Genomic DNA, 22,571 nt, shown 5'->3' with positions numbered 1-22,571 from the left:
GTTTAATATATAAACTGTTAAACTGTTGTCCTAGTTAACTTTTCCCCATATTGGGGACAGGTGAACATTCACATTTAGTTTTACCCATCACAGATTAGGTGAGCCAGCTAGGAGAGTTGAATCAATCAATCTTCTGATTTTTCCATTGGGTAATAATTTTTCTTCTATTTCCATATGCCTGTCCCTTTAAGTTTTCAAATGGGTTTCTTCAACCTCCTAAGTACTTTAGGCTGGGTAATCTAATTTTTTTTGGGGGGGGGGGCAATGAGAGTTAAGTGACTTGCCCAGGGTCACACAGCTAGTGAGTGTCAAGGGTCTAAGGCCAAATTTGAACTCAGGTCCTCCTGAATCCAGGGACGGTGCTTTATTCACTGTGCCACTTAGGTGCCCCCTAGTCTGGTTAACCTTACAAGCAGAGGTTAAGATCATATTTATGCTTGGTCCATTTGAATTTGAATATTATTTACTATTTTTATTGTTATTTTTACCTTTTTGTGTTTTGTGGTAAGGAAAGTTTTGAATACCAAAGAGCAGATTAGAAATAGCACACCCCCTGAAATTTCCCAGGACTCCCCATTACAAAAGCTACTCATGGACCGGGATGAGGAAAAACTGACAGTGAAATCCAACATGACCAAAGGAAATCTTATCAGACTGTGTTTTATATGGCATAGTGTATTAGAGAAAGAATGGCCTGAACATGGGTCATTTAATCCTCATACACTGAGGCATTTGCAAGGAATCCTATGCCACTGGCCACCTAAACCTTTACTTTAGTGGAAAGTCTAGAGTAAAGTGAGCAGAAAACTGACACAAGGAGATACAACACAAGGGAGATCCACACCCAAGTTTGAAACTGAGCCTGTTTCTCAGGCTAGAATGCCAAATAGCCCAACTTCTATTTCCTCTATAGAAAATTCACCTTTAGAGGAGACAGAAAAGCCCAAAATTCTTCCTTCCCCTTCAAGAGATCTTCACCCATGACTGAAAGGGTACTGTAGCTAAGTTCAGACAATACACACCTTTTGGACCCAAATATTTGAATTCATGGAAACAAGATATTCCTAAATTTGATGAGGATCCCACAACAGTTATCAACCAGTTTAGAGCAGTTTTCAGAGGATATCAGCCCACCTGGGGTGATGTTACTTATCTCATAGAAACGATATTATCCCCAGGGGAAAGAGTTGATATATTAGCCGCAGCAAACTGCTTAGAAACATCAGAAAATTTTCTATTCATTGGTCTTTAGAAGACCCTAACTGGGATCCCAATATCCCTGAGCTTTTTGATGAGTTGCACAAAGCAAGGGTAACATTGTTGAAGGCAATGGAATCCTGTTATAGCAAGACTGGTAAATGGCAAAAATTTGTAGATACAGTTCAGGAACCTAACGAAACACAGAATGGATTCTATGATAGATTGTGTAAGAGTGCCAAACATAATACTAGATTGGACCTATTAGATTCTAGAGATGCGCCCTTTATTTCTAACCATTTTGTGCAACAATCCTTGCCAGAAATACAGAAATATTTTGAAAGGCAGTGTCCAGGTTGGAATGTCCTGAGTACTGACAAAATTAAAGAAATAGCAACACATATCTATAAGGAAATGAGAGGGAAGAAAGGGACACAGCATTTTAGCTCCATTACAGGTAGGGAGGTCACGCAGTTGAGAATCACTATCAACCCCTGAATCACTATCAAACCCCTAGATTTTGCTATTACTGCAATAGATGGGGATACATAATGGGGTACTGTAGAATTAGGCAAAGGGAACTTAGACAGATGATGACTGGTGAATTTAGAACAGTTATAGACCCTCTCAGAGAGGTGCAGAGAGGCAGAATCAAAACAGTTATAGATTCTCTCAGAGAGGTACAGAGGGGCAGAACCAATACACTTATAGGTCCTTTCAGAGAGAAACAGAGAACTGATAGTGATGGGGAGGGGAAAGGATGGTAGAATCTGAGGACTTTACCTTTCCAGACCCTGAGATCATTAGCCCTTTTGTGCTAGTCCATTCACACTCCTGTGGGGGAGATAATTCTGCTGCTTCCTATGTATAAGAATTACAAGCCAGGCTACGTGAACTCCATGAGGCAGTGGCAGCGATACAGGCTGGTCCCTTGGACTTCTCCTTACATGATTTGAAACCAGGAGACAGTGTATATATCAAAAATTTTCAGTGGACTAGTAGGACTCAACCAGTTTGGGAAGGTCCTTTCCAGGTATGAGTAACAACTCCAACTGCCATCAAAATCAGAGAGAAGGACTCTTGGATGCGTTGCTTCCCAGGTAAAACCAGGACCAGCACATGTACATTATTGAATTTCATTTTTTGTTATTCTTCCATGTGTATTTTGTTCAATTCATTTATTTCTCTGTTTTTGAACCAATGCAATGTGATGTTTAAAATCTAATGTAGGTCCTAACCTGCCCCTGCCCCCCAGTGTTTTTTTTTGGGGGGGGGGGAGGGACTGGCTAAGATTTACTGATAAATTCAACAAGAGTTTAGGCTTTTAAGGATTTATTGAAGAGTAAAGAGAACTCATGAGGTCCCGTAACACCACAAAAGTCTATCTACTTGCTACCTACTTTCCTCTCTTTTTCTCTGTCTGCCTTTTCTCTCTCTTCCACCAAGCCAAAGTCCCAAACAAAAAGAGTGAACATTCTTTCCTAGCAGCCCCCCTGAAGTTCTGCCACCACGCCAAAATCCTTATGGAAAGAGACCAATTCTCAGCGGCTTCTCCTAGAAACTGTGAAACAGGAAGCAGGGCTGTCCACACACATACCTCCAAGATAATAGGCTGGTATCTTTGATTGACATGATTATAGGTGGTTCTATAGACATAACTTCTGGACACCAAGTCACATGTGGATGCCTTAGACATTGTGATATAATCAATTTGTGGATGCTCAAAAGGTGTATATGCTAAAGGAAGCCCTACATAAGCTTTAGCTCTGAAGGCATGTTGATTATAAGTTTGACAGACAGAACAAGAGGCACAAACCCTAGAGGCCACATTAGTAACTCCAGGGGCAATCCAAACCCTTTTTACTGAGTCCACAATTCATTGTGTGCCAAAATGGCCTTTTCTGTGAATAGAGAGGCATATCTGATGGTAGAAGCTCCAGGGGAGAAGTGGCTTCCCCTGCAAAGTAACCCAGACGCCACTCACTTCTTTATCTTTGAAGTTCTTTTTCCACTTCACTACTTCAGACTTATCATAAGTAAGAGAAATGGAAACATTATCAGAAGAAGAAAGATTAAAATACATGTTCAGGGGCTTCCAAAGCAGCAAGCTTAGCAGCAGCAGCCGCAGTCTATTCATTCCCTTTTGAAACAGGGTTGGTTTTTCCTGTGTGAGCAGGACAATGAATAATAACTAGAGCAGATCGGGGTTTTGAGGCAGATAGGAGATCTTTAATAAATTCTCCATTGGCAATAACTTTGACAGCAAAGGTTAAAAATCCTCTTTTTAGCCTTTCCACGCTGATTACTTTCATACGATTTCTCTCCAGTGTAGATTCACTGATGTGCAGCAAGATGGGATCTGCGTAAAAGCCTTTCCACATTGATGACATTCATAAGGTTTCTTGCCAGTGTGGATTCTCTGATGCTTAGCAAGACTGGAACTCTCTGTGAAAGTCTTTCCACAATGATAGCATTTATAAGGTTTTTCTCCAGTGTGGATTCTCTGATGTGCAGCAAGATGGGAGCTCACCTTGAAAGCCTTTCCACACTGATGACATTCATAAGGTTTCTCTCCAGTGTGGATTCTCTGATGTGCAGCAAGATGGGATCTGTGTGAAAGTCTTTCCACACTGATTACATTGATAAGGTTTCTCTCCAGTGTGGATTCTCTGATGTGCAGCAAGAGTAGACTTCACTTTGAAAGCCTTTCCACACTGATTACATTCATAAGGTTTCTCTCCAGTGTGGATTCTCTGATGCTGAGCAAGACTGGAGCTCACTTTGAAAGCTTTCCCACATATATTACATTCATAAGGTTTCTCTCCAGTGTGGATTCTCTGATGTGCAGCAAGACTGGAGCTCACTTTGAAAGCTTTTCCACATATATTACATTCATAAGGTTTCTCTCCAGTGTGGATTCTCTGATGCTTAGCAAGACTGGAACTCTCTGTGAAAGTCTTTCCACACTGATAACATTTATAAGGTTTCTCTCGAGTGTGGATTCTCTGATGCTTAGCAAGACTGGAACTCTCTGTGAAAGTCTTTCCACAATGATAACATTCATAAGGTTTTTCTCCAGTGTGGATTCTCTGATGTGCAGCAAGATGGGAGCTCACTGTGAAAGCCTTTCCACACTGATTACATTGATAAGGTTTCTCTCCAGTGTGGATTCTCTGATGTGCAGCAAGATTGGAGCTCACTTTGAAAGCCTTTCCACACTGATTACACTGATAAGGTTTCTCTCCAGTGTGGATTCTCTGATGCTTAGCAAGACTGGAACTCTCTGTGAAAGTCTTTCCACAATGATAACATTTATAAGGTTTCTCTCCAGTGTGGATTCTCTGATGCTTAGCAAGACTGGAACTCTCTGTGAAAGTCTTTCCACAATGATAACATTCATAAGGTTTCACTCCAGTGTGGATTCTCTGATGCTGAGCAAGACTGGAGCTCACTGTGAAAGCCTTTCCACACTGATTACATTCATAAGGTTTCTCTCCAGTGTGGATTCTCTGATGTGCAGCAAGATGGGAGCTCACTGTGAAAGTCTTTCCACAATGATAACATTCATAAGGTTTCTCTCCAGTGTGGATTCTCTGATGTGCAGCAAGATGGGAGCTCACTGTGAAGGCCTTTCCACACTGATTACATTCATAAGGTTTCTCTCCAGTATGGATTCTCTGGTGTGCAGCGAGATTGGAGCTCACTGTGAAAGCCTTTCCACACTGATTACATGCATAAGGTTTCTCTCTCGTGTGGATTCTCTCATGTTTAGCAAGACTCGAACTCTCTGTGAAACTCTTTCCACACTGATTACATTGATAAGGTTTCTCTCCAGTGTGGATTCTCTGATGTGCAACAAGACTGGAACTCACTTTGAAAGCCTTTCCACACTGATCACATTCATAAGGTTTCTCTCCAGTGTGGATTCTCTGATGGTAAGCAAGACTGGAACTCTCTGTGAAAGTCTTTCCACACTGATAACATTTATAAGGTTTCTCTCCAGTATGGATTCTCTGATGTACCACAAGAGGGGATTCCCCGGTGAAAGTCATTCCACACTGATTACATTTATAAAACTTTTTTCCATTGTGAATGTCCTGATAACTAATAAGATTGGAGTTCCAGCCAAAGGTCTTTGCACCATTGTTCTCAAATCTATGCTGGCCAAATTCTTCCACAGAAATGTTAACCTTTGTAGCCATCTTCTTCACAACCAACATGGTCTCTCCACCTGAAGAAAACCATTATGTATTAACAGAAAGATACATACACCTAAAAATATGTTCTTTTGTCATGTGGCATAATGTAAACTTATTCATATTCTTTTTCCCCAGTCAAAATGAAGAATTTTTCACTTAAAATAGGCAGAATGCATCTTTGGAAACACCTGCAAGATGGCATCTTTTAGTTTGGAAAAAGTAAGTTTTTTTGTTTTTTTCCAATTACGTTAAGGTAGCTTTCAATATTTATTTCCCATACAATTTTGAGTTTCAATTTTTTTCCCTCCCTCCTTTTCCTTCCCCCTTCCCAAAATGGTAAGCAATAAAATATAGCTTATACATGTGGAATGATGTGTGTGTGTGTGTGTGTGTGTGTGTGTGTATGTGTGTGTATATATATATATATATATATATATTTCCACATTGTTCATGTTGTGAAAGAAAAGACAGGTCAAAAGGGAAAACCACTGTAGTGAGAATTTCAAAGTTGCAGTGTTAGAAAAAGAAAGGGAAAAGAAAATAGTTTTACTTAGAAAGAGATACTTTTTTTTTTTTTAAGTGAGGCAATTGGGGTTAAGTGACTTGCCCAGGGTCACACAGCTAGTAAGTGTTAAGTGTCTGAGGCCGGATTTGAACTCAGGTACTCCTGACTCCAGGGCCGGTGCTCTAACCAGTGCCACCTAGCTCAGTTCTAGGACCCAAAGACCCCAAGCCTCAGAATTCAGGGATATTTAGACAACATGACTCCTCCCACTATTTCTCATAACCCAAGTGGTACAAATATAATAAGTATGGAATATGGAGAAAGAAACCATTAGGTACTAGCATAGTCGCTTACAATTCTATGTATTGTTTTAAAATAACACTGTTACTAAGTAACAGGCTCATAATATGAAACCAGATACTGGATTGCAATCTTTGCCATCTTGGATGTGTCCTCTCTGGCCTATATTTCTCTGACTTTTTTCTCAGCTATCAAGACATTTCACCATGTTGGTTCAGCTTGGCTTTCCAACTTCTCTCCAGCTCTCATTGTTTCCTTACACCTCAGAAGGTACTATTTTAATTATTTGATCTTTAAGCTGATTGGTGGCTATACCTCACCACAACTGGAAGTCAGGTAGTTATTTCATTACATTCCTATAGCACAACTTGTTCAGCCATTCCCCAAATGATGGGCATTGCCTCAATTTCCAATTATTTGGAACCATAAAAATATTATATATATATATATTTTTTTTTGACTACTCTTAATGGTAGTTTATTTTTTCCAGTTACATGTAAAAGACTTTTCAAATTTGTTTTTATAAGATTTTGAATTCCAAAGTTTTCTTCCTCCTTCTCTCCCCCCCTCCTTCCCCAATATAAAAAAAGCAATGTGATATGAGGGGAAAACCTCAAAACAGGAAAACAAAACAAAAAAAAAATTAGAAATAGTATGATTCAATCTACATCTAGATTCCGGAGTTCCTTTTTTTGTTTGTTTTGGAGAGCATTTTCCATCATGAGTCCTTTGGAACTATTCTGGACCATTGTATTGCTGAGAAGAGTCAAGTCTATCACCACTGATCAACACACAATGTTGCTGATACTGTGTACAATGTTCTCCTGGTTCTGCTCATCTCACTCAGCATCAGTTCATTTCAGTCCTTCCAGATTTCTCTGAAATCCACTTGCTCATTTCTTCACATTGATTTTTTTTTTTTTGGTGAGGCAATTGGGGTTAAGTGACTTGCCCAGGGTAGTGTTAAATGTCTCAGGCTGGATTTGAATTCGGGTCCTCCTGACTCCAGGGCCAGTGCTCTATCCACTGTGCCCTCCAGCTGCCTCGACATGGATTTTTTTTTTTTTTTTGGTGAGGCAATTGGGGTTAAGTGATTTGCCCAGGGTCACACAGCTAGTAAGTGTTAAGTGTCTGAGGCTGGATTTAAACTCAGGTACTTCTGACTCCAGGGCCAGTGCTCTATCCACTGCGCCACCTAGCTGCCCCCCACATTGATTTTTTAAAAACTTTGTGTTCTAACTTTTCCTCCCTCCCTCCCTCCCCACTCTCCCTATGGAATCAAGCCATTCAAATTAGTCACACATGTGCAGTCATGCCAGGCATCTTCACATTAGTCAAATTGTGAAACAGAACAACTCCAGAAAGAGAAACCAATAAACAAAACCACACTTCGATCTGTATTCAAACACCATCAGCTCTTCCTCTGTTGATGGTTTGCATTTTTCATATGACCTTCTGATGGCATCCTGCTCATCATTTCTTTCACACTTACTATTGCTTCCTGTATTCCCCTCCATCCTGTTCCCTCCCCTTGATATTTACTCCATTTTCTATCTTCTTTCACCCTAACCTTCCTCAAAAGTGTTTTGCTTTTTACTGCTCCCTGCCCCAATCTGCCCCTCCCTTCCTTCACCTCTCCTCCCCTTGTCCCCTTCTCCTCCCACTTCCCCTCAAGGTAAAATATATTACTAAACCCACTTGAGTGTTTATGTTATTCCCTGTTTGAGGTTTTCCCTTTTGCTCTGATTCTTCTTTCCCAGCATGGCTAATGCAGGGATGTTTAGTGTGACTGTACATATATAACAGATCAAATTACTTGCTGCCTCAGAGAGGGGTAAGGGAGAGGAGGAGAAAAATTTGAAACTAGAAATCTTATAAAAACAAATGTTGAAAACTATATTTACATGTAACTGGAAAATTACAAAATACTTTTAAGATTAACAAAAACAATGTGATATATGTTATATATCAAATTAAACATATTTCTACATTAGTCCCATGTAAAAAAAAGAATCACAACAAAAGGGAAGAAAAAGCAAAACAAACAAACCAACAAAAAAAAACCCTCAAAAAGTCAAAATAGGATGGTCCAATGTGCATTCAGAGGCCACAGTTCTTTTCCCTGGATGTGGAGAGTATTTACCATGATGACAACTTTGGAGTTGTCATGGAGCATAGTATTACTGAGAAGAGCTAAGTCTATCACAGTTGATCACCCAACAATGGTGCTGTTACTATGTACAACATTCTCAAGGTTCTGCTCTTTATTCAGCTTCAGTCCCCTAAGTCTTTGCTGGGTTTTCTGAAATCTGCTTGTTTATCATTTCTTTTAGCACAATAGTATGCCATTACATTCATATACCACATTGGTTTAGCCATTCCCCAATCCATGGCCACTCCTTCCCCTTTTTAATTATTTGGAACTGCAAGAAAGACAGCTATGAATCTTTTTTGTACATGTAGGTCTATTTTTTATGATCTTTGGGATAGAGACCTAGTAATGGTATTGCTAGATTAAAGACTATGCACAGATTTATTGCCCTTTGGGTATAGTTACAAATTGCTCTAGACAGTGTTTTGATCAGTTCACAACTCCAGCAACAATTCACTAGTGTCCCAAAATTCCCACATCTCCAACAGTTATTTTCCTTTTGTGTTATATCAACCAATCTGAGGTGTCACGTGGTTGTTTCAATTTTCATCTCTCTACTCAAAAGTGATTTAAAGCACTTCTCCACATGAGTAGCAGTAACTTTGATTCCTGACCTTGAAAACTGCCTGTTCATATTCGCTGGCCATTTATCCATAGGGGAATGGCTTGTGGGGTTTTTTGTTTGTTTGTTTTTGCTATGGGGTGTAACGATTGGAATAACGCCACCTGCTGGATACTTACTGTAGAAGAGTTCTGCCCATGAAGTGAAGGTCTTTGAGGGCAAGACCAGGAGTCAGGAAGTGACGCGGGCTAGTGGGAGGAGGAAGGAAGAGACTGGCGCTCAGTCTCGCTCTCTTTCCTTTGGACTCTGGTGGAGGGCGGAGCTAGAAATGTGCTCTCCCTTTAATAGATAGGAATCTAGGCCTTTCTCTCTCTTTACCAAATTCTTGTTTTCCTTAATAAATGCTTAAAAGCCTAACTCTTGCTAAAGCTTATAATTTATTGGCGACCACTCATTAGATATTTTAGACAGACTAGCTAGAATTTTAGCCCTTAACAGGGGCAATGGGGTTTAAGTGACTTGCCCAGGGTCACACAGCTAGTAAGTGTCAAGTGTCTGAGGCCAGATTTGAACTCAGGTCCTCCTGAATCCAGGGCTGGTGCTTTATCCACTGTGCCACCTAGCTGCCCCTGTGGCTTGTGTTCTTATAAATTTGGTTAAGTTCTCTCTATATTTATATAATTTATATATGAGATTGTGGGAATTTATTTTGATTGAGGACCCTGCCTTTCGGCTGAGATTAAAAAGCCTTAGGCCCTCAGGGGTTTCTTCTGTCTAAGAGGGGCTGGTGCCCCTCCCCCTCCGCTTCAGCTGAGCCAAAAAGCCCGGTGGGTTTTACAGGGTGGGTTTTACAGGGTGGGTTTTACAGGGTGGGTTTTACAGGACGTCAGGTCAGTTGGTTGGGGGAAAAGCCGCAGCACCCTCTGGCCTGAGGGGGGAACGCTAGAAGAACGTCTGTTGGTACTCAGGAGGAGGCTAAAAAGATTCCAGGCGTGGCAGGTGGAAAGAGATGCCCCAGACAGCAGTCAGGTTGTACCTGTTATTTCCCTGTATTTTTAAGTTTAAATTGTATCTCATAAATAAGCCTTCCACTGTTACAATGGAAGAGGCTTCTTAACCTTTTGCTTATCAATTTGGAAGGAGCAAGTGTGGTGGAACTTTATAAAGGGCCCATATTAAATTAATAGCAGTCAGAGAGCCAGCCAGGCAACAGCCCCCAAGATTAGTCATTCCCAAATTGGTCCCCACAAGTTAGTAAAAATAACATATTCTGAAGCTATAAAATCTGCAAAAAAAAAAAAAAAGGAGTGAAAATCTTTTGACTTAAGATATCCTGGCAGATCTTCAGGAAAGGTCTGTCTCACCAGGGTCAAAGGGGAGGACAAGTCAGCTCAGAGGGTGTCTGGGCCAGCCACCAAAGGGCTATTACCCTCAGCACAGATCAGCAGCTGAGGGCCCCCAGTCCAAGCTCAGCAAGGTAGTAGCACAACAGGCCAGTTGTGAGACCCCTGGCTTCAATGCAGAAGGTAATGTGCCAGCTGGGGTCTCTGTTACCCAACAGGAACAACGGGGCTGGGCTACTCCAGTGCAGTGAGGAGGCTGCAGGGAGCTGAGGCCTCAGAGCAAAAAGCTAATGACTGGGCCCCTGGCCCCCAGCAAAAGAAGCTTGGGACAGAGTATGCTGTACCCCAGGAGCAGAATTCAACCTTAAAAGGCAAAAAAGAGGATAAAATATGAATCTGAAATAGAAAAGAACCATCACCAGTGAAAATTACCATGGTGACAGGGAGGATTAAACCATAAACTCAGAAGCACAACAATGATAAAAAACCTACAGGGGATGTCTTAAAGGGTAAGAAGAATTGGTTTTGATACCAAAAAACCCTCTTGAAAGAGCTCAAAAAGGATTGTATAACTGTTATTGAACACAGACTAAATAAAGCATGATATTTTTCACTTTCATTTTTTCCTTTTGTGTTTTCTTATATAAAATAGCTAATACGGTAATGTTTTATATAATTGCCCATGTATAACATGTATCTGATAGCCTTCTGCTTCTGGGAAGGTGTAGGAAATGGAGATAGGGAGGGAAAGAATTTTAAACTCAAAACTTTAAAATAAAAATGTTTATTAAAAATATTTAATATTTTTATATATGTGGGTCCTTTTTTACTTTTTATGATCTCTTTGGGCAAAAGACCCAAAAGTAGTATTGCTTGGGTCAAAGGGTATACACAGCTTTAAACCTCTTTGGGCATAATTCCAAATTGCTCTCCAGAATGGTTGGATCAGTTCAAAGCTCCACCAACAATGCATTAGTGTTCCAATTTTCCCACAGCTTCTCCAGCATTTATTATTTTCCTTTTTTATCATTTTAGCCAATCTGATAGGTGTCAGGTGGTACCTCAGAGTTGTTTTAATTTGCATCTCTCTAATCATTAGAGATTTAGAGCATTTTTTCATATGGGAATAGATAGCTATGGTTTCTTCATTAGAAAACTGCCTGTTCATATCCTTTGACCATTTCTCAATTGGGGAATGACTTGGATTCTTATAAATTTGATTTAGTTCCCTATATATTTTAGAGATGAGGCCTTTATCAGAAGCACTGGCCTCAAAAATTGTTTCCCAGCTTTCTGCCTCTCTTCTAATTTTGGATGTATTGCTTCTGTTTGTACAAAACATTTTTAATTTAATGTAATCAAAATCATCCATTTTGCATTTCATAATATTCTCTATCTCTTGTTTGGTCATAAACTGTTCTCCTTTCCAAAGATCTGAAAGGTAGACTATTTCTTCCTCTCCTAATTTACCTCTGATGCATAAATCATGTACCCATTTTGACCTTATTTTAATACAAGGTGTAAGATGTTGGTCCACGCCTAATTTCTTCCAGTTTTCCCAGCAGTTTTTGTCAAATACTGAGTTCCTATCCCAGAAGCTGGAGTCTTTGGGTTTATCAAACAGTAGATTACTATAGTCATTTACTACTGTGTCTCCTGTGCCTAGCCTATTCCACTGATCCTCCACTCTATTTCTTAGCCAGTACCAAATAGTTTTGATGACAGGCTGAACAAGTTGTGGTATATGAATGTAATGGAACTGATTATGAGTGAGATGAGCAGAACCAGAAGAACATTGTACACAGTATCATTAACATTGTGTATTGATCAACTGTCATAGACTAGATTCTTCTCACCAATACAACGGTACAAGAAAGTTCCAAAGGACTCATGATGGAAAAGGCTCTCCAAATCCAGGAAAAAACCAAAAAAACAAAAACTGTGGAATATGGATGCTGATTGGACCATACTATTTCTTTTGTTTTGGGTGCTGTTGTTTTTCTATTATGAGGTTTTTCCTTATTGCTCTGATTCTTCTAACATGACTAATGCAGAAATATGTTTAATGTTATTTTATATATATTTGTAACCTATATTAGATTACCTGCTGCCGGGGGGGGGGGGGTGGAGAGGAGTGAGGGAGAAAAATTTTAAATTGGAAATCTTATATAAACAAATGTTGAAAACTATCTCTACATGTAACTGGAAATAATAAAATACTTTTATCAGGAAATAAAATTTAATGGCACCTTATACATTAAATAATTGCCAAGGTGTGCTTGTGCAATGATTCTCAACCATCATGATTAGGCATAAAATGATGTTATTTTTAAAAAAAGACTTCTGCTTGATTACACTGCTTCAAGTCTCTCACCAACCCACTTAATCCCCAACCTAGCTGCCAAATTCATTTACTACAGGACACTTCTGATCATGTCACTGCCACTCAATAAAACACTTCCTACTGCCTCCCCATTAACAGGATCTAATATGAAATACTCTGCTTGGCTATTAAAGGCCTTTATCATCAGCCCTTCTCCTAGTTTCCCAGGCTTTCTTCACCTTATTTTCCCTCTACATGTGTGAAAAGCAGGTTTCTTTGCTTCTTGACCAGCAACATCTCCTGATTCCGTGTTCTCTCTGGCTGTCCCTCAAGTGTCACCTAAAATTCTTCCATTTACAGTAAGTCTCCTCCTGTCTTCCTTACTCATAGGGCCTTCCCTGTCTTGATGAGGTCCACTTTATCCGGGATACATTGGGTTGGTAGATCCCTGTTTACATGTTGTGTTCCCCATTAGACTGAACTCCTTGAGAGCAAGGCTTATCTTTTGCCATTCTTTGTGTTCCTAGTGTGTAGCAGTCTCTGGGACATAGTAGGTGCTTAATAAATGTTTATTGAATCGAATAAAAACTAGGAAACAATTCAGAATGGATACCCTAAGCCCATTTGAGAGGCTTTCAGGAGAGTTCGATGCCCCAAAGTTCAAAATGATGACTTCTCATACCATCAAAATTTTTTAACTACAAGATGTGAAAAAATAATGGGGTTACAGGGGACCCAGAGAGCCCTGCCTGCCCTTTCTTAAGGCCAGCCCAGAGTCAGGAGAATTTCAGAGGAAATGTAATTGTACCTTGGGCTATGAATACAGACACCAGAAGTTAAATCCACACCTACCTGAAAAGCCTTGACCCCCCCCAGAGGGTCTGTCCTCTGGGCTCTGGCATCAGCACATACTGCTCCAGACCACCCTCTAGTCTGATGAACCAAGAGATTTGAATGATGCTGGCCAATTAGCTTGAAGCAGGGTGTAAGGGCCACCTCTCCTCCTGACCTCAAGGAGCTTACTCTCAGGGACTCTCTCTCTTGGTCTTAGGACTCTGAAGGAGCAGCAATGTGGCCCACTATCCCTCTCCCCTCTGAACTTCTGGGGCCATGGGCTCTATCTTCACTAATATTTAATATGCTTTAATAAATGTTTAATGCCCAAAACTGGTGCTATAGCCTCTAATTCCTAAGTACCAATATATCAGAAACCCCAGCTAAGTTTGCCTACAACTTGGGACAGAAATAGACCATTCCCATATAATTTTAAATGCCACAAAGAAAACTGAAAGGCCAAGGAGTTTGACTTGCTCCCCTGTATGAGGAAATTGGGGCTCTAAGCTTCAGTCCCTTGCACAGGATCCCAGAGCTGAAATGTGTCTAAAAATCAATCCCAAGTAAGCCCTTCCTGCCCACAAGTCCAGCACTCCCTGCACCACAACACTTAGGAGACCTCCTGTCATAAGAGCCCTCATACACCTGATTTATGTCACTCACCTTGCCAGGAGTTCCTTGGACCTTTGTGCTCTACCATCCCTGGTGATTCCCCTTCCTGGAAAGAATAACTGAAATCTTCTCTAGAAACTGGAAGTCCTAGGAATATAGAATAAAGGGATGAAAATAGAGAGAAATGTACAATTTAGTCTACTTTATGGAAAGAAGACGTGCAAGCAAAGAGGACAGAATGGTTCCCAGGATGTCTCAAGGACAGTTCCCAAGGTATTAATTGCTGGGATCTTTGCCGGCAGGCTGAGATCACACAGGCCATTTGGTACCAGAAAACTTCCCCTTTATTCACCTCTTTCCTGGAAGGATGGGAACACTGCCTAGCTTCAATTTTCTAGAAATTGGAGGCTGTGGTAGTGCAGTGGTAACAGCCCAGGGCCTAGAGTCACTAAGACCATTTCAAACCAGTGTCAGACACATGGTACCTGTGTCCCCCTGGACAAGTTGTGTAACCTGTTTGCCTGTTACCTCACCTATGAAATGGGGATGATAATACTACCAAACTCATGGGGATATTGTTAAGATCAAATGACAATAACTTTAATACACTTTGTCCAGTGCTAGATATAAAGCAGGTATGTATGAATGCTTATTCCATTCCCTTCCTTTCCCAACATCTGGACTGGAATTTGAGGGAACAAAGAAGGAAGAATCAGGATAAAGTTGCTAGGCCTGGCAGGATGAGGAGCAGGAAGCTGCCATGTCAGTAGCTCACAGTCACCAGGGGCAAAGGTCCTTACCCACAGAGAGCAGGTTCTGGACATTCTCCAGCATGACCTCCTTGTACAGCTCTCTCTGAGAATGGTCCAAGAGGTGCCACTCCTCCTGGGTGAAATCCACAGCCACATCCTTGTATGTCACCAACTCCTAAGCCATCAAAGGTCACATGATTTAGAGCTGAAAAAGACTTCAGAATTCACCTAATCCAACCCTCATCAACTTAAAGAAAGAAACTGAAGCACAGAAGGCATGTGCCCAGAACTCATATTTATGAGAGGCAGCAACAACACATATTCAATAAGAGCCCAATGGAATATGGAGAAAAGCATTTTATATTTGAAGTGAGAACCATTTTAGAATGATAAAACTTGAATAAAGGTCTTACAATGAAATGCTTCTCCCCATAGGCTCAGGGAGAAGTTAGGTTCTCTGTGAGTGAAGTATCAGAGACTATGGAGCAGAAAGCAAGGTAATATGAAATTCTCCCTCACCCAAAATGATATGTTACATGTCATAAGGGATATATTAAGGAAGTTTTATAAAGAATTTATGAGAAGTTGACAAATACTATATACTCTAGGGGAGGGGAGGGGAACATTACTAGTCATCACTGAGAAGAGAATAAAGGAAAAAACCTTAATTTCCTAAAAGGCTGAAATAAGGTCCTACTTAGACAAAAGCATGAGGAGCATTCTTAAGAAATATTGCTTACAGGGAGAGCTAGGTGTCTCAGTGGATAACGCAACGGCCTTGGATTCAGGATGTCCTGAGTTCAAAGCCAGCCTCAAACACCTGACACAGCTGTGTCACCCCGGTCAAGTCACTTAAACCTCATTGACCGTCAAAAAAAAAAAAAAAAAGAAAGAAAAAGAACAAAAGAAAAATTGCTTACAATCAGCCCTGAAGTTATGAGAATCTCTTCCTGGAAAAGTGAAGAAAAGTTATCTTTTGTAATATTGAGGGCTTGGGGCAACATCGGGTATGATGTGTCAGAGCCAACATAAATTTTATGTCTTTGCTTTATGATTGCTTTCACTATTTAAAGGAGCATATTCATTCATTTTAATATTTAGTTACATAAAAATAAGAGTAATTATAAAGGGGAAAGGAGAACTCATTCATTTATTTTTTTAATTACATTTTTCAAATTTTTTTATTGACTGTGGTTGGAGATGAGGCTAATTCATAAGACATTGACGGTTTATTTATGAAAAAGAAACGATCACAACTTACCCCTAAAACATTAGAACATTTAGCACCAAGAGTCAAGACAAAGAGTCATTTTGTATCAGAAAACTTGAATAAAAGAAAAATGAAAGAAAGTGAAAAACAGCCTCCTTCAGTCTGTGGTCAATCAACATGATTCAATCAGCTTCTTTGGCAGTAGATAGTAAGCTTTATCATTAGTCCCCTTGGGATTGTTGTGGATCATTGTAAGGAGCAATTCTTCTTCACAAAGATGAAAATATCTTCACTTTCTTGCCATTTTAATTTTTTCCTCAAACGATGTGATTTGTCAAATTTAAGCAAATTTGATTTTTATTTCCTGCAACTGCTTTAGCTGCAAAAGGAGGATACTAAGAGGTCCTTCCTGCCAGGGTTCTGCTGAGGATCCAATGAGATGTTCTTTGTAAAGAACTTCACACCATGCCTGGCACTTAGTCAATACTGATCCTCCTCCTTTTCCTCCCTCCCACAGCCTCCTAGGTGGTGGCCCTAGCTTTTGTCTCTCAGCACTCTGGGCCATCCTCTTCACTATTGCCTAACTTCTCTTCCTTAGCATGGAACCGACCACGTAACTGCTACTCAGATAATCCCAATGGCCTCTGGGATCATACAGCAACCACTCCCTTTAGCTTCCATGCCACATACAACCTGGTCCCAACCTCTCTTTCAGCCTAAGACACTCACTACTCACTCTCTTGCCTTTGCAACCCAGACACATTGGCCTTCTCTCTTTCTGGGCTCTGCTCTTCCTCCTTGCCTTGCTGCCTATTTTACTCCATGTTGCAGTCCCTCTGTCCCTTGAAAACACATTTTCTGCATAAAGCCTTCCCTGATATCTAAAAGCACTTGGAGCCTCTCCTTCAAATTACTTTCTATTGAGTCCCACTGTATTTATCTGAATTTATCCAATCCTATTGAAGCTGTACCTGTGTTTGTCAGTATTTCTTGTCTGTTCTATGAGGATTTAAGCTCACTGCAGTGCACTTCTTGGAGCCAAGCGAGACTTGGCTGGACCAGGTAGACACCAAAGAGGAAAGCAGCCCTGAAAAGCCCTTGGCAGCCCTCACGCCAGGGGCACTATTCTTCCCTGAACATGCCATGATTCCTGTTTCACTCAGCCCTCTACAGCCCAGCCAGAGCTATGCTCACTGAGAAGGACTCTCAAAAGGCCCAACCCTTGTCCCCCTTCTGCTCCTCTCTGGCCATCTTTATGCCACCCCCAACCAGTCTCTTTCCTCCTTTAACTCTGGGAAGCACAAGGACATCTTTTGCATTCTCATCCCCCAACTCTTTCCACTGAGGCTCTGATGTATCAAGTGACTCGTGGTCCTGACCCCCCCACCAGAAATGTTGAAAACTATCTCTACATGTCACTGGAAAATAACAAAGTACTTTTATGATAAAAAAAAAATGTACCTTTTCCTCTCTCTGTTCCCCAACCCAGTCTTATCTAAAACCTCCTTGTAAACCTGTCTATGGTAACAAGACCTAACCCATGCTACCCAAAGGTTAGGTCATATAACTCAGAAGGGGAGACTGTCTCTCCATCATCTGTGGAACTCTGAGACACACATGTCCATCACCCACTCAGGGAGGGCGTCACTCTCCAGAGAGAATAGACAAACCAGAGTTTACTGTCTGGCTGTAACTTGTGCTCCCTTATTCTGGCCGTCCCCAGGAAGGACCTTGACAAATGACAGGATCACGGGAGATCATGTTTATATGGCTCCCAGCACACAGCAGACACCAGATAACCCTGTCCAGTCTTCTTGCACCTCAGTCCTCTTCTCTCTGACCTGGGGACACCGGCCTCCTGGATGATCCTTGAACAAGACCCTCCATCACCTGATCGGTGCCTTTCCAATGAATGTCTCTCATGCTTGCACTGACCCCCTCCTCACCTGAGCCTCCTGCTGTTGTGGGAGGAGGGACCCCAAACCCCAAGGAATCATTAAAGTTTCCCAAGGGGAAAGCAGCTCCACCTCCCATCTCCAGAATATGGTGTGGCTGAGTAAAAAGACCCTGGTCTGCAAGGAACAAAGATGATACACTGATGAGGGTGGCTGCTATTCCTCCCCAGGCACTCCTTACCAGTTGTTTCCCTGCCAGTGGTCTTGCCCCTCCTAACTGCTTTGCACACAGCTTTTGTGTGTAAACATAGAAAGGACCAGCTCTTCTCTTACCCAGGGAGACAGGTTTTCAACAGTGATTCTGTCTCCTGGTCATATATTCCTCTCTCCTAATAAATCACTTTTCATTTTACAAGGTTTGTGATGAGCCTCCAATTCATGGGTGAGCTTGCCTGCTGATCCAGGTCACAAGTCTCCCAACATTATGGTGCTGAAACCCAGTAAAAGTCATTAGGCAGGTAAAAAGGTGGGCTGCTCATGTGGCAGGTGGGGTGTACACTCTGCTTTCTCCTGTCGGGATCCTCAGTCTCAGTGGGTGGCCCCACTGTCTGAGGTATGAATAGTCAGCCAGGCTACTTCTAGATTCTCTTTGATTTACAGTCACACGACATCCAGACTTGAGAAATGCTCAGGTTTTTGTCAGCACCCACTTGGAGGCAGGTGTAGGCATCTGTCCCTGAGGTCTAGCCCAGCACACCATGAAAAGGGACAAGGAGAAAGCATTCCTTGTGGCCCTCCCTGCTCAGGTGTATCCTTAAAAAATGGCAGGGGAAAATGGAACTTAGGTACAAAAAAGTGAATGATTTTCCATTTTAACACAAGATTTGTGACAAGCCTCCAATTCTTTGGCTGAGCTAGCCCCTAGAGCCAGGTCACAAGGCCCCCAACACTGGCTTCTTTCACATCTCAGAAAAATCCTCACCTTCTGAAAATGAGCTTTTCCTGGTCCCTGACACTGCTTGGGCCTTCCCTCTGAGGGGGCCTCCCATTCATACTGTAGAGACCTTGTGTGGACCCAGCTGCTGCCCTGTTATCTCCCAAGGAGACTGTGAGCCCCTTGAGGGCAGGGACTGTTATTGTTTAAACCTTCCTTTGCATCCCCTGTAGGTTGGCACAGTGCTTGGCACAGAGGAGTCACCGTCTCAATACTCACTGACTTCGCCTAAGAAATGACAAATGAGAGGGATTCAGAGAGAGCAGGGAAGACTGGGGTGGCCTGAGGCAGAAGGAAATGAGCAGAACCAGGAGGACAATGTCTGCTCTGCTGACAGCCCTGCAGAGGACAATGTACATGTAACAGGATAAAGCTTCCTGGGCTCTGCTGGATCCCACCTTTGCTGATGCTGGTCAGGTCTGGGGATGGGCTGCACTCACCTGGGATGAGGGTCTCTGGGTCCCTGGGGCCATTCTCTCTGGTTCCAGTTCTGGTTGTCTGCAAACTGGCCTGGGGAGGGAGAAGGGTCTCAGAGTGGGAGAGACATTGTCTTTGTGTTTTCCTCCTAGGGTGGACACTGGCCTACCTGGAATTATAGAGGTTGAAGTCTCAGAGCACCTGCAAATGTCCTGCACTCAGGGGAGAGACTGTAACAAGAATGGGAGGACAGCAGGGAGGGTCAGGCTTGGAAGTGATCTTGGCCTGAACAGGAAGAGGACTTGCCACCGTCTCTAATTCCTTGTCTTTGGTCCCCTGCCCCTCCCCATCTTCCTGCAGAGAGACCCAGGAGACAGAAGGGGCTGGGGACCCCAGAGGGCAGGAGACCAGGCAGAACATCAATGACCACAGACCCAGAGCCCTACCTCCATCTGTTACTACGCGTGAGATATGTAGATCAGGCAACTCTGACCTCATGGTAAAACTGGGCATGGCATCCTAGGACCTTTGGGATGGGACAGGCTTCCTTTATATTTAGCAAAAGATACCCCCAGAGCCAGGATTGGAGGGGGGCTTGCTCCTGGCCAGCCAAGAGGTCAGAATGAGAAAGATATGGGGATTGGTGGATAGAGCACTGACCCTCCTCACTTAAATCTAACTCATCGTAAGTCATGATGTGTGTCATGATCCTCTTTGAGAGGAAGGACAAACAGACAACAACAACAGAGTGGGAAGATGAGGCCCCATGGAAAGGACAACCATCAGAAGCAGGATGTGGAGAGGGGCCCTTGTTCTGACCTACCTGGCACCTGCTTGTGCAGAGCTGGCTCCCAGAAGACAGAGAGATCTCAGGTCCAGGGAAGGCAGAGAGATCTCACCTGTGAGGGAAAAAGAGACCTCAGCTTGAAATGAAGGACGAGAGAGCTCAGATCTAAGGGCTGCTCTGCGTAAGGCCTCCTATTCCCAAGGGTCAAGCCCCACCCAGCCTCCCTCTCCTGGAATGACCTCTCTCCTCCCCTTCCCACCTCCCAGGCTTCCAAACTTCACCCCAGGAAGAGAATCCCCCCAAGGTCACCCCCTACCTGGCTGCTCAGTTCTGAGACCTCTCCTCCCCCATTGCTCTACCACCTCTGCCCCCTCCCTTACCTGCTCTGGGACTCCAACCCCCCTCAGCAGAAACTCCTGCCCTGCCAGCTCTCCCCCCACCACCACCACACCCATCTTCTTCCTGGTTCTCCCAGCCATTCCCCTCCCCTGAAGCCCCCCTTGCTTCTCTGTAGTCTGGGCTCCACACTTGCCCCCCCCTTAACTCCCCTCCAAACTGAAAACATTCACCCCCTTGGCCCATCCCCACTCTTGACCTTCCATACCCCAGTCGTCACACTGAGGGAGCGTTTCCTTCTGTCTTGTTTTTCTTCCCTCAGAGATGTTCTCTCAGAGGAAGACAGCTGGATCCTAAGGGGGAGCTGAGGCCAGGACACCTGGGTCCCAGGGCATAGGTCACAGCACATGTGATAACCTTTCTCTATCTACTTACACACACCTTCACATCTCCCTCTAAGTCCAGGGGTGTGGCTGTTACCTGACTCAGCCACTGGAATCCCTCCCCTGGGAGGTCTCACTAGTTCCCTCTTCACCCCTCAAAACCCAGGTTCTAGGGGAAGTGGAGAGGGGCAGAAAGCAGGACAGGCTGGTCCTGGGGCACAAGAATGCCAGGAAACCAGGATGGAGGCCACACAGGGACAGAAAGTGGGATTCCTGGGCTGGGGAGCTCAAAACCCCAGCACAGAATCCTTAACGATCCTTCTGGCATTTTTTTTTTTTAAAGAAAAGTAAAGACTAATGCAGAAATATATTTAAAGTGATTGTACATACATAACCTATATCCATGACTTTCTGTCTTGGGTATGAAGAAGGGAGGGAGATAAATTTGGAACTAAAATCTTATGAAAATGACTGTTGAAAACTTTCTTTACATATAATAGGAAAACAATAAAAACAAATGAAAAAAACTAGGAAAAAAAGCCAAATGAAGGAGTGTGCACACATACACAGATCCACTTCTCTGTCTGCTTGGCTAGGTGGTAAAGCCTACTGCTCAGCTGAGAATTAAGAGCTTTCCCAGGGAACTCAGGGGCTTTAAGAGAGGAATGGCTTTCTGACAATGGGAACAGCAGCAGAAAGACAAAGCCTGGGGAAGGAGCAACACAAAGGAGGAGAAGCCAAAAGGCCAGTTGGGCTGCTCAGGCCTGGGTGAAGGGGACTGTGTGTAAGCACCTCGGATGGTAGCTGGGGCCAGGCTCTGAAGAGCTTTCAAATAGGAAGCAGAGGCATCTGGAATCACTCATCTATATTATGGGAGTCACTGGAATTTCCTGAGTGGATGTGATATGGGGAGGCCTGAACTTTCAGCCTGTAGGAGACCATCACCTTCACCTTAGATTTTCCCCCCCCAATAGAGTTAGATAAGTCAATCCAGTTAAGTTCTTGGATAGGGCCTATGTGCAGAAGTGGCTCATATGGGGAGGTTTGTTTACTTGGCCCCAGAAAAGAGAATTATTCCTGCAGCCTGTATCCAAGGTGGCTCAGGACAATAGTAGAGGGGAGGGCTACAGAGAGGACTTGAAAGAAAAATGAAAGGCAAAAAGTTAGTGAAACTGTAATACTTGGAGAAAACAAGAGGTGACTATCAGACAAAGCAAAAGGAAAAACAAGAAAGAGATTTAGCACCTAATTGGCCATAGGGAGATGGGGCCAAGACAGAGGGAAGAGTCAGGGATGGCGTCTAGGTTGCAAATGTGGAGGAAATGCAGTGAATTTGGGGGAAGCAGCTCCCCCCAAAATAATTTCCTTGGATGTCAAAGAAACTGAAGTGCCTTACAGGACTATGTAAACAGAGACAGACACGAGGGAATCCTCCAATAACTGGAGACTCACCAATAAGATATTCTAAAGGAATTAACTAGAGACCCACCTCCTCTGGCTCCACCAGATATTCTGGGCATGAGAAAACATCTCCATAGTGTGATAAAATAATGGGATCTGGCAGACACCCAGGGCCCCCACCTGAAGATGGGTTTGGAATTGATTGAATGGGGTGAGACTGAGAGACTGACTAAAAGCCTACTTAAAGGTGATTAAATCGAGACCACACCTGGCTGGCCCTGAGTGGGGTGTTGTTCTCAGAGGCTGTGAACAATATCAACAGGAGACCACCCTCAACCAATCAGCTTGAAGGACCTCCCCTTTCAGGGA

The 22,571-nt window shown here is 42.8% G+C and overlaps 1 protein-coding gene across 1 annotated transcript; it reads right to left on the bottom strand.

The window, feature by feature from the left end:
* Positions 1-2,433: 2,433 nt before the first annotated feature.
* LOC122746596 (zinc finger protein 420-like) lies at positions 2,434-21,032 on the bottom strand. Its single transcript, XM_043992344.1, is given in 7 exon segments — positions 2,434-3,809; positions 3,811-5,428; positions 14,079-14,174; positions 14,828-14,954; positions 19,319-19,388; positions 20,119-20,194; positions 20,678-21,032. Coding segments are annotated over 7 exon segments (2,298 nt in total). The 5' UTR covers positions 20,685-21,032; the 3' UTR covers positions 2,434-3,505.
* Between the last annotated feature and the right edge of the window lie 1,539 nt (positions 21,033-22,571).

This window comes from Dromiciops gliroides, chromosome 3 (genome assembly GCF_019393635.1).
Source record: "Dromiciops gliroides isolate mDroGli1 chromosome 3, mDroGli1.pri, whole genome shotgun sequence".
Lineage (NCBI taxonomy): Eukaryota > Metazoa > Chordata > Mammalia > Microbiotheria > Microbiotheriidae > Dromiciops > Dromiciops gliroides.
This window is presented reverse-complemented; position numbering and strand designations above follow the sequence as displayed.